At 28.0% G+C, this 15,308-nt stretch overlaps 1 protein-coding gene across 4 annotated transcripts; it reads left to right on the top strand.

Annotated features, from left to right (window-relative positions):
- Window positions 1-48: 48 nt before the first annotated feature.
- Window positions 49-7,753, top strand: Cyp305a1 (Cytochrome P450 305a1). 4 transcript variants are annotated; one of them, XM_089228236.1, is made up of 9 exons: window positions 49-172; window positions 237-433; window positions 3,996-4,250; window positions 4,979-5,367; window positions 5,892-6,000; window positions 6,768-6,948; window positions 7,041-7,158; window positions 7,371-7,512; window positions 7,583-7,753. In XM_089228236.1, exons 2-9 carry the CDS (start codon window positions 394-396, stop codon window positions 7,750-7,752), a joined length of 1,404 nt encoding a protein of 467 aa, XP_089084362.1. In that variant the 5' UTR covers window positions 49-172; window positions 237-393; the 3' UTR covers window position 7,753. The 4 variants fall into 4 exon arrangements, with proteins under 4 accessions (XP_089084362.1, XP_089084360.1, XP_015375411.1 ...); XM_089228234.1 differs by lacking the exons at window positions 49-172; window positions 237-433 and adding an exon at window positions 1,724-1,924 and having other exon boundaries at window positions 6,771-6,948; XM_015519925.2 differs by lacking the exons at window positions 49-172; window positions 237-433 and adding an exon at window positions 1,725-1,924.
- Window positions 7,754-15,308: the final 7,555 nt, after the last annotated feature.

Here is a 15,308-nt window from a genome sequence, read left to right as displayed (position 1 = left end):
GTATGTTGAGAATACTTCACTACTTGGTGATGAAGATAATGTAGGATAGCTAATGAAAAATGAATAAAATTCAGTCGTGTAGCCGGGTCAACCGGGAACTTTAAAAACTTCATGTTTCAATTGGATATTTTATTAAATGAGGGCAAATAAATAATAAAATATTTCTCTCGTAGTACGTATTCATTCGTAAATCTAAAATAAAAAAAAATTATTAATAAATCCAATAATGTATACAGGAAGATTGTAAAATATTATGTGTGTAATGTGCACACTGCACACTGTGACGAAGATAATGTAAAATAGCCAACAACGCAAAATGAATAAAATCCAGTCGAGTAGTTGGGTCAACCGAGAACTTTTAAAACTTCACGTTTCAATTGGATATTTTATTAAATGAGAACAAATAAATTTAATTTTTCTCTCGTGGACCACGGTACGTATTCATTTGTAAATGTAGAATAAAAAAATATTAATAAATCCAGTAATGTATACAGAGAGATTATTAAATGTGTATGTACGTGCACACTGTACTGTACTGAAAATAATTAACTTTAAAGTATAGGTATAATATCTAAAATAAGCTTATAAGTATATTATGTATCAAGTGTTGAGAAGGAGAATCTAAACAGTAAATAGTTAGTTATGTAGTTAGATACATACGACTATATACAGAGTGCTATATTATGTCTTATGTGCTGTGGTGATACAAACTTTTTATAAGTATATTACTATGCAGACGATTTAATGTAATCGTTGATGCATTTAGCATATATTTAAATCAAAATTTGTACGAGTTGTTTCTGAGTTATTTAAATGCATATACTTACTTAAAAGAATAATAATTCTAAAAAATAATTTTATAAATCTCTGAAAAATAGTTGTAATTTTAAATCTAGTACTTATTAAACTTGGACAGTTTTTAAAAACATAAAATGTTGATAGATTAATGAAATTACTACCTATTTTCAAATCATCATACCTTGGTACGCAAAATTCAATAACTCAAAAACTACTCCTAAAAATTTCCGTTCGATTACATCAACATTTTCAATAAAATCGTCGACTTAACAATTTTAAGTGAAAATAATTTTTGTATCTCAACATTCGCAATATCACCTATACTATTAAAATGATATAAAAATCTAAGTATTTGATGAAGGTAATTAAGTATGCTTAAAGAACTTGGAGGAGTTAATTATAAAAGTACGAGTTCGAGGTGATACTAAGTTGCATCTATCTAGTCATATTATACATTAATAATTATAATTGTATTTGTTAAGTTTCTTATTCTTAACATGTTATATATATAATATTTACATTATATTAGTATTACGTACTTACTACTTACTACAATATGCTATTAGATATTGACATGTTGTACCAACACTTTATAGTTATGATAGTATATTATACAGTGTAGTGTGAATCACTCTGTATTGACTAGGCAAACGGCCAAAACTAATTGTATTTATAATTACTTATACAAAATAGTTTATTGGATAGTGGACAACGGAAATGTCCCCACCAATTTACTGCACAAATAATTATTGTCGTTGTTATACATATACGGTATAGTATTATACATACACACACACTCACACACACAAATATCTCATTCTGCAGAAGCAATTTATTATTATTATTATCATTATTATTATTATTATTATTATTCTTTGTCATCGCCTTAAATAAATACGATTAAAGCACTATTACACGAGTGAATAAAAAACGGTCAGTCGTTTGCCGGCTACCACGTGTATCGTTTGTATCGTTATTCTAATCGTCAGCCTGTCCCGGCGTTAATTACACTTTAATAATATTATGTCTCTGTTATTAATTATTTGGTATTTTGTATGTTTCGTTGCTGTAATTCTGTTATTAATCGCTCTTCGTACGTGTAGAAAACCAAAAAACTATCCACCAGGTAAAGTTACATTTTCCAAGTATTATTTTTGTTTAAGTTGTGATTTGGTTTCACAATTTGGCTTGTACCAGTCTACAGTTAGTATAGGCAGGTACTCATATCATCATAAACCACGGCAAAGTAATAATTTAAATAATTTGGTATACAATAATCCATGTGATGGATAGGTAGATAGTACAAATAGGTTTCTCTGGGTTCTTAAGATAATTTTCGGTTTTTATGAAGATATATTAGTATATTGCACAGCATTATGAAATCAACCAATTAAAAATTGCATAACATGTATGTAAATACCTATTACATAATAAATTATAACAATTATAATTTTTTTCTTCATATTATATTCATTTATTTATTTTTCACGTTTTGAAAATTGTGAAGTATTAATATATTTGTGACTTGCATGACACTCATTTTGTATTTTATTGTTTCGTGTAATACACACATTTTAGTATTTTACAATATTAAATGTAAGTATAATCAAATTATTTGTAACCATTATGATAATTTAATAAATTAAAAAATGTCATGAAATTATATTCAAGTTACCTATCTACTAAACAATACATAATACAATCATATAGGTAGGTACCTAAGTTTGATGTGGTGAAGTATCTTTTTATATCAGTCATCATATATGTCTCTCGAAAATTCAAACCAATTTTTTTACAATTTGTATGCTACCGATGTACAAAGAACACCTCATTCTGGTTATGATGTTACTCATGCTTATTTTTGCTATCACGCCTCTACAAAGAAATATAAGTTATTAACATTGACTTTTTTTATAATTATGATTTTTTGATAACTTATAATATGTTTTATTATTGTATAAATTGGAAATCATTTTATCCATAAAGGTTATTTTAAATAAACTATTACAAACATCATAACACATATTTCATATAAAGCTTTTAAGTTCTAAATTTTTTAATTACTAATTATATGATAGCCATAATATATTGATATTAACTATAAAATTATTAGAATGGGTGGAAACTTGGGTTAGTCTTTAAGTATGATTAGATTAAAACTCAAAATTCTTTAATCTTATCATCGTTATTTATTGTTTTAGAAAAATAATAAATTATAATATCATTTATTTTTATGCACATTTATTTGGCTATGCATCATTTTAATATGTATCCAATTATGAAGATATCAATATTGTTTTCTAATTACTTAAAATTTGCCAATGATAATCACTTAATATATAATTTATTATATTTTCTACACCCCACAGAATCGAATGAGAAACAATAGTACAAATATTATTTTATAATATTATCAATATATTTTATAGTTGTCATACGCTAATTAAAATATGTTTGGTATTTAAATTCGTTATAGTTTCTAAACAATTTAATTTTATATTTTGAAGTATTATTATTACAAATGTAATTATGTCATGCTGTGATAAAAATGTGTGAACGAAAATACGAAATTCAGTATTTTTGATGGTCTTATTGCCAAAATGATTCAACCTAGCACTTAACATCTGGATAGTATTGTTAAACCAGTTTGTTTGAGATATATAACATGCACAAAAAAAATGTGTTTGTAGAGAGATAGTTGTGTTTGATTGATAGTATAGTACACACAGTACACTACATGTCACATGGTATCTAAATATGTATATTATTAATACGAATATGTGCGTACAAATAAAAAAAATAAAATAAAATTATCTATCATAGTTTTATTTTCATATTGTTATTTTAAATTATCGGCAAAATTAGAATATTATTACTCACTCGTTCTTCTACTAAATTCAATTCTGAGTGAATTTTTCTCAATCTGTTATTTAAGTACCTATGATATTAAGTTTCCTGACCTAACCTGGGATGGGAAGGAATAAGTCTATTATGAAATCGTTTGTAGAACGTTATTGCAGCAGCATGAACAATTTTTATATTCAAATCTGTGTGCAAAGTTAAGTTACGTACTTAATAGTTAATACGCTTTAAAACAAAACATAAGACTGTCAAAATATTTGTATTTTTTTTTTTAATTTCATACCTACTACAAAATTTTAATTGACGTTTGATTTTTTCTCTATATGTATATTTAGGGCCGAAGTGGATACCGTTTGTGGGAAATACGTACCAATTAGCTAAATTGGCGGCTACCAAGAATGGTCAGTATTTGGCATTAGAGGAGCTCCGTCAAAGATACAACTCTGACATCATTGGGTTGAAATTAGGACGTGAATACGTCGTTATTGTGTTCGGAAACAACCTATTGAATGAAACGTTTCATAGAGATGAATTTCAGGGCCGGCCTGATAATTTTTTTATGAGACTCCGGACGATGGGCAAACGTAGAGGTAAAATATAATATCAAAGTTATAAATTATGATTACATAAAATATTTTATGTAATCATTAAAAAATGTACAAATGCAATTCTACATAATAAAACGCCTTTTAAATCAAATAATAATTATAGCAGATACTATTGTTTTAACTGATAGTGATGCCAATAATCTTGATTTTGATACTCAATACTTTATAAGTCAATACTCAATGTATTTTTTAAAATTATTTCTTATGAACTCTCCTGAATGAGACCTTCTCATTGACGGTATTTCATTACTTTATAGTATGAAAATACATTATACAATATTACGTGCACTGTAATTTAAAATGTAATACAGAATAAGATGTTGACCGCAAGATCTTTTGATTCCATCGGAATTATTTTATTTTTTTGAAGAAATAATTAAATATAGGTATTATGAATAAAGTTACGTGTCAAAAAATTAGAATAGTTACACAATCAATATATACTTCATTAGCAATCTGAAATGATATGTTATACTTATATATTATGTACCTAATAAACAAATAATTATTTACAAACTGAGACATTTTTAACATTTAGATTTAAAATAAAGGTTAACTCTTCGTATTTTGAAATAATTTTTTAGCTGTATATGAACTTTTCAAATTTTGTTTAAAAAAAAATAATAATAAAAATTCCCGTATCTATGTAGGTGTCCCCAAATAGTCCAAATCCTAGTATTTAATTATAGACATGGTTATATTAAAAACAGGTATAACAATGACTGATGGAGACCTTTGGAAAGTACACAGATCATTTGCGGTTAGACATTTGAAAGTACTTGGTTTAGGACAGAGAAGGGTGGACGAGTTGATTTATGATGAATATCAAAACATGGTAAAACGTCTACTTGATGCGACAAAAAGTGTGACGCCAACCTTATACTTGCAATCAGCTGTAATGAATGTTTTGTGGGAGCTGACAGCCGGCACTAAGTTCGAAGACCCTAAGTTGTTAGCATTGATGAGGAAACGGAGTTCAGCATTCGACATGGCCGGTGGGCTGCTCAATCAGATACCTTGGATACGGTATTTGGCACCCAACAGGACGGGGTTCTCACTCATAACTGATATCAATCAGCAACTTTACTCCTTGATATCCGTAAGATCTGGTTTAAATGATTATTTTCTTACATCTTATTATATCAGTTCAAATTGTGTTTGACATTTTGAGGGGGGGGGGGGGGGGAGTTTAAGCCCTCTAGCCCGCTTTATTTGCATTTAATGCATCTTATAACTTTTTATTCGATTTAAACTTAATTTTATATTATGATAGTATATTATTTTGTTTCCACTATTCCTGCGTTTTTATACATAATTTAAGAATTCTAATTTTTAAAACAACTATAATTTTTAATAGTTTTCTTCTATATTTATAAATTAAAATAGATGTATTATTACGATTGTAATTTAGAGATATTCAATAATAGTTACATATTATTCTATTTATGATTCATCAACTTTTAGTACTCTCTTCCCTCGTCAGAAGTAAATTCACTAAAACATTTCAACAAAATTCAATATTTATTTATGATAGAATAGATAGATTGTTTTATTAATATTAACCCATATAACATAAAACATAATAATAATAATATACACAAAATTGTATAATATTTAATATAGAATAATATTGCTGAACACAAGAGAACGATAACTGACACTACCAGAGATTTTATTGACGCATATTTACATCAAATGAAAAAAGAAGAAATGTATAATACAATGTTTACTGGTTAGTAGTTAATTATTAATTTTATAATTAGCTTTTAGTTTAAAGCATACATTCGACTTAAATTATTATAATTTATATGCTTAAAAGTATAAGTAACTAGTAGGTATTCTAATACATTTATATTATATGTCTTTTTTCCATAATTTGTATTAATTTAATATCAATGGAATTTATGAAAATATCTATTTTATTATGATAAAATATTAATAATTCTATACAAATAAAAATTTATTTTATACTAGTACAACAAATAATAATACTATATTGCTATACTTTAGGTATTAACAACACTTTTGATATTATTATTATTATTTTTCTTTTTATTAAGTATATTTACATCGACAACAAAGGCCATTAGTTACACTTATGTATACAGTAATTATATAATATAATATGTATTGATACAATGGAAAGTTATTAATTTGAATAAAACATTTTTTTTTTATATATATATAAGATTGAACAATTTTGTTTTTCTTAAAAAATTAATTATATCTAGGTTATCATGAATAGGTCCGAGTGTGGAGTCGAGGTTGAATGATATTTTATGTTCGGCGCGTTCTTGGTTGTAGATTAGACAGTCGGCTATTATATGTTTTACTGTTAATGCAGTACCACAGGTTTGACAAATAGGGGGATCCTCTTTTGACATAAGGAAACCATGGGTGATTCTGGTGTGTCCTATGCGAAGTCGGTTAAGGACCGCTCCTCTTTTGATATTATTTATATTCGTTCTAATACATATTAAAACGTATAAATTATTTCAGAAGAACAATTGATAGCTGTTTGCTTGGACTTATTTATTGCTGGATCACATACAACTAGTAGTACATTGGATTTTGCTATATTGGCCATGGCACGATGGCCAGATGTCCAGGCTAAAGTTCAATCTACTCTGGATGAAATCCAACCTCCAGGGACGTATATTACAGCTGAACAGATTCTTAAGTAAAATAAACTGAATGGATAATGTTTGACATTATCAACTATCAAGTATAATTATTTTCATATTAAATCTATTTTTTTTTTTTTATTATTAGAAATCGATACGTGGAAGCGGTGCTTTTAGAGACGAAAAGGCTTAATCACGTAACACCAATCATAGGTCCTAGACGTGTATTAAGAAATACAAATCTTAATGGATATAGTTTACCTAAGGTAAAATTATTTCAATACCATATCGTATTATCACAATCGGTTAAGTATCAAAGTGACAAATTTTTCAACGATAGTCTCCCTTGTACAAAAATTTAGTTGAATGCATTACTATCCTTTCCATGCAATATTAAATTTGTTTTGGTATTTTAATTTTTAAACTTCATAAATAATAGTTTCAGAATTTTTAACAATGTTTCTATATTTATTTTTAGAATACAACTCTTTTGATGAGTTTGTATTCAGTACACCACGATCCACTGAAATGGGGTGATCCAGAAGTTTTTCGCCCAGAGAGATTTATGGATACTAACGGAAAACTTAATATGACTGAAGACATGTACTTTTTTGGATTTGGTAAACTGTTTAATTAATTAATAATATGATATAATATTTAATAATATTGTCATTGTTTATTTATTTGTAGGAAAAAGACGATGTCCTGGTGAAGCGTTGGCACAGCGGTTTGTTAATTTAGTATTTGCCAACCTAGTACACGATTTTGTAATCGAAATAGATCAATTACCTGATGGAGTAAATTGTGGTATACTTTTAACACCAAAACCTTATAAAATAAAAATGACTAAAAGAAAATGAATATCTTTTGTGTATTTTGTTTCTAACATGATTTTCTAATTCCAACGGTTCATGGTAATGTTAATTATATAACTTTCGAAGGTAAGATAAAATTCAACACTGATTTTTTAAATGATTATAGGAGTATACAAATGAATTGTGACATATTAAATTACAGACAAAGTTTTAAATTTCACGAACATGGAACTTTTTAATTTAAATTAGAACATTTCAAAAATTGTAGATAGTTAACAGACAACATAAGATTTCTTATAATTTTTAATTTTTTTATCGTTGAAACAATGTTTAAGGTTCTAAGTGGAGATCTGAATGTACTGATTTGATAATGATATGTAATCTTTTGTTTGTGAATGTCAAAATCACTGTTAATAGTGAAAATGATTCCACTTTAATTTTTGAGTTATGAAGAAAATAATGCACCTAACATTTTTAGTATTATGATTGAGCACGCTCTTTATTTTTATATTTTTCCATCGTTACCAAAGTCAATCAAATTGTTTAACAATATAAATAATTAGTAATTGGCGTATATGTTGGGTACTGCTCGTGTGTAATTATTTTATCCTTATAACGTGTCAACATATTGGAATATACTTTTAGTTTAATTTGGTATCAATATATTTTATAAATATAATTTGAAATAATCAGTTACCATATTTGATGATTAATGATTAATTATTATTATAATACATACGTATATTATTTGTTACTTCATTGCTTATCACACTTTGAACTACCTGGGTAAAATATTAACTAATTTTGAATTTCAGTTCATTTGTACAGTTCATTTGTCTCGTTGACCCCGCACGTGAACAAATATTTAAAAGTGTCATAATTTTCTTGAATAATTACTGATTAATTAGGTATAGCTTGCAACTTTAAACAGAACTAGACTATATAGAAAATGTAAATGGTAAGTCACTACAGTGAAAGTTTTTTCCTATTCTCATTCAGGTCCACAATTTGAATATTTAAACTTAAATAAGTAAACATTTTTAGGAAAAAATATTTGTTAGATAACTTTTATCTGATAACATTATTTACTAAAAAGAATCCATTGGAATGGAAATTAGAATATGTAATATCAAGTTCTTGATGTTAAATAATAAATACGTGCCTAACATAATGGACGTCGAGTGACAAAATAATACTATAATTGTTTTTTCAGCAGTTGATAATAATTAATATCGCAGATAAATTAAAAATATATATCAATTGAAATGGGCATTGAGCTCGTAGTACTACAGTATTATCAAGTCATAGTTGGGCCTCAAGAGGATGAGTGTAACAACGGAACTACAGTGTACCACCTAGGCACAACATAGTAGACAGTAGTATGATGGTAATCTGTTCAGAAACTTGTTGTCACGGTCCTCATGCCATAAGAAAAAAAACATTTTTCATAAACCGTAAAAATAATACAATATCATATTATAACCACTTACAATACGATGATATACGATAACTACTCGGCCATATTACAAATGGTATATGTATTGTATAATATACAAACATATTATATACCTATACCCCAATCGCGTTGACGCACGTGTTTGTGTGTGTGTGTGTGTGTGTGTGATTATACAGCATAATATTATACGAGTTTACAATATTACATATAGTCGGTGTAGATATAGGTACAGTAATAATAACAATAATAATATATACAAAAACGTCACGCGGTAGTTTCGTAATTCTATTGAATAGCGGGCGCACACACATAACACGTACCGTGTCGGTGGCGTTAACATAATAAAGGTCCTTGGGGTGAGAGTGTGGGGGGGGGTGTTTGTGGAGAAATTGAAAACACTCGAAATAACAATAATAAAGCCACACCATCAGCTCATCGTGTATATATATATTATATTATATTAATAAATGTTAAAATATTATATATACATGCGCATAATATAAATAATGCAATATATATGCGTGAAAACTACACGGTTGTGAGGGGGTGGGTGGTCAGGGCCGTATATAAGTTGATGGAGTGGCGGGTTCGCTGTAATAATAACAACAATAATATAATAACGGCGCACGCGCGCTCCTTTTTTGACCGTATAATATTATAATGTACGGATTTTCTGCATATTCGACCGGACAAGAGGTGTCTGGAAATAAATAACGCACGCCACTCGTCCACTGTATTAAATTAGAGTATCAATATGTCGATATTATTGTTGTCGCTATAATACGCGAACGACGTGTGTGATGCGTTTTCGGGGGTTCGGTATATTGTGAATAATAATAATATACGCAGGGGTGGTGCACACATGCAGTGCAGCATATATAAGGTATGTGTGTGCGATATTGAGAAAGGGAGAAAGATAGGGACTAGCGAGAGTGACAGAGTGGCGGGTGGGAGAGAGACGGAGAGAAATAGAGAGTGTGAAAAGGACGATTTATGATTTAAGCTCGATACTTGTAATAATAACACTATGAACATATTATTATAGTATGTGCGAACCTCCTCTCGGCGTGCACAGTGTGCATATATACCATCACTTATATACATACTGCGGCGCCGTGAGTATATATTATTATTGTTATAGGTGTGATAAAGGGATTTGGTTCGAAATTTTCCAATATGTGTCGTTGTACACACATACAGACATTATACACCTACACGTGGTATAGTATTATTATGTTATTGTGTTTTCACCATTATTGCGCACAATGGTCGAAAGTTTTCGGCGGTCGCCCGCGGAATAAAGATGATAAATAATCATAATTAAACGCCCTCGCTGCACCTCACACGGCGGCGGTGTTGGCGATGACTATTCGTCGGTTAGTCCGCGCGGCGGCGACGCGTTGTTTATTGCAGTTGCAACACTATAAGAACACGCGCCGTGTGTATGAGATATTATGATAATATTATATTATTATATTGTTCAGTGTTCTGTGCATAGGTGTGCGATTACGATACGATTTCCGACGGGGAACAAGTCCAGTGGCACACAAAATATCTCGTTTCAAACTTACATAAAATATTCACGACAATTATAATAATATTATAAGTTATTACTATTAATTATTGTGTATATGTATCATAAGTATACCATGTCCGTGTGCAGTATACTATATTAATAGTATGGTGAGATACTATATAGTTTAATATCAAATACATATTTTTTTTTTTTTTATTATGATAAAAAATTAATCTCGGGGACATAGGACATTGGCTTACATATTATTTGCATAGACATTTTATTTTTAATGATATTGAGACAAATTTGTGTGCATATTTATAAAAGTTTTTTTATATAATGTTTTAAAGGTTTTTTCGAGTTTTATGACGAATTTGATGGTGATGGTTGCGAGTATCTGTTGCATTTCAAAGATTCTGAAAGGTGTTCCGGTAATTTTGCGATCAATCCTTGTTTAGAGAATGAATGACATTCCATCGTTATTATGTTAAATATATTATTATAAAAATATAAAGTATAAGCAGATGTAGCAAAAAAAAATAGAAACATCGGGTTAGTATTATATAAAAGAATTATTGATAATTTGGAATACACAAATTCTATATAATATGCTTCTGCGAATCTAGCTACACTTCGTGATTTATGATGACGTTTTTTTTCAAATCTTACTCGTATTTTTTTTTTTTTTTTATTAACATGAAATATACCCTCGGTGACATAGGCCAAAATCTTATTTTTGCTTTTCTACTTTAGATTAAATCAATACGTAATAATATAATATTGTAATCAATATTACAGTTTTAAATTTGTTTTGTTGGGTAGTTATAAAGACTGCCAGATTGGTGTTATAACTGTGGAAATGATTGACTTGTAAGAATTGCTTATTACCGAAGCTGATTTTAAGCCTGTGAAAATATGTAAGACATAACAATATTTTCTTGGCTCTATTCTAAATAAACTAAATTTTATATCAAAATATGTGCAAATATAATTTATTTGGAATATTTATTCAGATACTCGTTTAGAGAAATCAGCGTATTATTTGAAACTAAAAAACTTTTTTTGTGTTATTATAACGTTGTGGATAATATAGTGAACTAAGCAATATGATCATTTAAAATCAGTGAAAAGTGACGAGTTTATAATGAAAATCATCAGATCTCGCTTGCTATTCATTGTTCGGGAATAGGGAGTCTAATGAATCATAACTTATAACTACGATCGTTATAACCAGAGGCGGCCTGGCCAGGTCGGTGAGACGACGATCGCTGACTAGGTCCTCTTTAAATTTATTGAAAAAATATGTTCAAGGCTCCACGTCTTCCTAATTGAACCTAAATAGAGGGGCCCTTTTTTATTTAGTCGACCAAGTAATCTGTTGGTTATAATGCAACTATGCAAGAGAATACTTGATACTGTAGGTTAAGTTGAATGAAAATTATTAATTATGATATTATTCGTTAATCATTATTATTTATCAATTATTAAGCATGACAAATTTCCTCCATCAAACAACCTTCGCATTATTATTTTTTGCTTATCTTATTATCTCAATTAAACCACTATAATATGTATCAAATAAATGTATACCTATCATAAATGTAGAAAACCACTTAATAGCATTATTATTATATTATTATTACATGAGCTTTTTTTTCATGTTAATGTACAAACCATATCCGCTTCAGATATTAACGTAAAGCGTATAAATTAATTTATATTGAATATAATTGTTATACACATGTTATATATATTACACATTAATGAAAATCATAATAAATTGTATATACAATTACCTAAGTACGTCAATTATAATTTAATATTAACGTATAAAATATATCAAACAATATACCTATTAACACAAGGTTCATCATTATAGTCACTTTCGTTTTATTTACGATTTTACGTTAAAAAATTGTTACCTTTTAAATAATTATTAGATAATTTAAATAGCAAATAAATTAAATTATTTTATACGAAAAAATGTTGCGTGTTCAATGTTTGTGTGTTATGAATGTTATGATAATATATGCAGGATGTAACAGAAATATAATATGACAAAGGAAATGTATAAAAACATATTATAAAAGACATAATAACAGAATGTCATATCTTTCTGTTACACACTGTATACATACTGCTATTTATTAAAATAATTTAAAGTAGTATAATACTATACATTATTTCTTAAATCAAAAAGTAGTTTTATCGTTAATAATTGTGAGGTTATTGTATTTTCAGCCGTTATAAAAAAGTGTTATTTTATTCATATTTCATGGACAACTACAATGTATACCTAGTGATGTATACCGTGTAGTAATGTAGTATACATGAAATAGTTTGTATACTGTGTTAGGAACGTTGGCGGTTTAATTTTTTGGCATATTTTTGGTACTCGAGTATTAAATAACACGCACTTGTAGTTTATAGCTATTACAAACCCGAAAGTCGTGAAATGTTGCACTATAATAGATGTTTTAAAACCAGTTCGAGCATAATATTTTTCAATATTAATCTAGCAGCTGTAGGTAATTTGCATAGCCATAAATTCTAAGTACCTAATACCTAGGTACCCTATGTACCTACACAAGTGCATACGATATTTCATAAAAACATGGTACCTCTTAAATTTTAATCTATAAATTTAAAAATTGGATGAAGTGCATGCCATATTTCTCACAAAAATCGCTCAGTTATTGCAGTTTTCTTTTTTATGCAGAGAACCAATATTATGATTATATTATAGCAGAGTACGTTTTACGTGTTTAAATTCAAAAAATCAAAATTCATTGTGATCGACGTCCGCGCGTGAACCGTGAACATCACTAACAGTTATAGGTGTAGTATGTATAATGTATAATATGTATTAACATTTACAATAGAACGAACTATTTTTCATCATAATATGAATAAAAAAAAACCATACAATTAGCACAATGCTTTTATTTTTATAATAACATATTAAATCAGTTTTCAACTTTCAATTTACAAACCGTTGTTGATTGTAGATTGTTTTAAAGTTATAGTCTGTACGGAAATATGCATTAATTGATTAGGTACTTCAAACTACTTGAAGGACATGCATTTTAATCGAAATTTCTACAACTATACACAAATAACTTGATCAAATTCTTATTGGAGAGCAAATAGGGATAAGAGATGAAAATATCTCTCAAACTCAATTGAGTAACTAAGTTTCATATAATATTATATATATTGTGTTCGCATCAAAATTTAAATCATCATCATTATACTGTACTTTGTACTTGATTTTTATAAGAAATCATACCGTTATTTTGGAATCTGAGCGGAGCAACGAGAGTATAATATTATTGGTGTTACAATGACTAGTGTTTATTTTTTGTTTTTACGATCTATTTCTGGTATTGTATAGGCACACATTAGCTTCCACCACATATATCAATGTGTCCTTAGTCAGTTGTTCTCCGTTACTTCATATTCTCAGGAGCTCGAGGACTCGATCAATCCACCACTATCAGTTGTTTTCTCAATATTTTTCATGTCTAGTTTCCTTCATATTGTAATTTCACGTAATGTTTGGACCTCCGTGCGTATACTATGCCCAATTGATGCTATCGGATCTGTATTTCTTCTTTATCTTCTCGTTTCTTTTAGGACCATAGATTTTACGTAATTTTTCCTTTCGAATAGTATTAAATCTTTTTTCGTCTGACTTTGTTGATGCTCACAAAATATGTGGAAATTATTCATGCATACACAGAACTATAGGTCTAATGAGCACTTTATACAGTATTAATTTTTTTTTTTAATTTATCGTGATTTTTGTCGAAATTTGAACTTAAAATTCTTATAGACAAAGCTGTATCTGTATTTTCATACATTTTAATTGCTGTAGCTTGTAAGAACAATTTATGTACCTTGTATTAAATTTTATAGACTCACAAACAAAAATTAAATCAACATAATTAAAAAGAAAATTTCAAATGTCTAAAAAGACTCAAGTGAGCATAATATCATGTCTAAAAGATGTTGATGTATTATATCTTATATTTTTAATTAAAAATCATATCAAAGTAACGAAATTGATTGTGTCGAAAATATTCACGTTATTCCAGAAATTTTTGGTTTTTTCCGATTACATAGAAAATTTCTTTATACTTTTGACCCTCTAAAATATAAACTTAATTAATTTGTTACTTGAAACAGTTGAAACTATCCCCAAATTTTAAGATTGAAGCATTTTTATTGATAACTACAGACACTAAAAAATATATATATATAAGAATAATAACAACAAAACATGCATTATTGAAATACTAATACTCTGCTTAGAATCTATAATTTATAGAATTCTAAAACTTTTATCCGATGACTCAACACTCCTAAAGTCCTAAATTTTCTATTTCTTTCTAGCATGCAATCAGCCTAAAACTCCTACACCAACATATAAGATCTTATGTTTTTTTTAAATAAATATATGTAATATTATCTGATAAAATACTGTTGAAGAAGTTAAGGCTTATAATTTTTATAATTATTTCCATAAAATAATTCTAATACATTTTTACTTTTAGAATATGAATATTAATATAGATATGCATTTAAAACAAAAATAAAGATTGTGAATTTAGAATAAATATTTTTTTA

The sequence above is a fragment of the Diuraphis noxia genome, unplaced genomic scaffold, assembly GCF_037042655.1.
Source record: "Diuraphis noxia isolate RWA-SAM2 unplaced genomic scaffold, SU_Dnox_SAM2 contig0005, whole genome shotgun sequence".
Taxonomy (NCBI): domain Eukaryota; kingdom Metazoa; phylum Arthropoda; class Insecta; order Hemiptera; family Aphididae; genus Diuraphis; species Diuraphis noxia.
The sequence above is the reverse complement of the archived record's forward strand: the minus strand, read 5'-3'. Positions and strand labels throughout refer to the sequence as shown.

What these genes read in the sequence shown, in the direction of transcription:
- Cyp305a1 (XM_015519925.2), top strand. Translation starts at nt 1,822, where the DNA reads ATGTCTCTGTTATTAATTATTTGGTATTTTGTATGTTTCGTTGCTGTA. An exon ending in GACGATGGGCAAACGTAGAG is followed by an intron (nt 4,251 to 4,978) that starts GTAAAATATAAT and finishes TATTAAAAACAG; the next exon opens with GTATAACAATGACTGATGGA. An exon ending in ACAGCTGAACAGATTCTTAA is followed by an intron (nt 6,949 to 7,040) that starts GTAAAATAAACT and finishes TTTTATTATTAG; the next exon opens with AAATCGATACGTGGAAGCGG.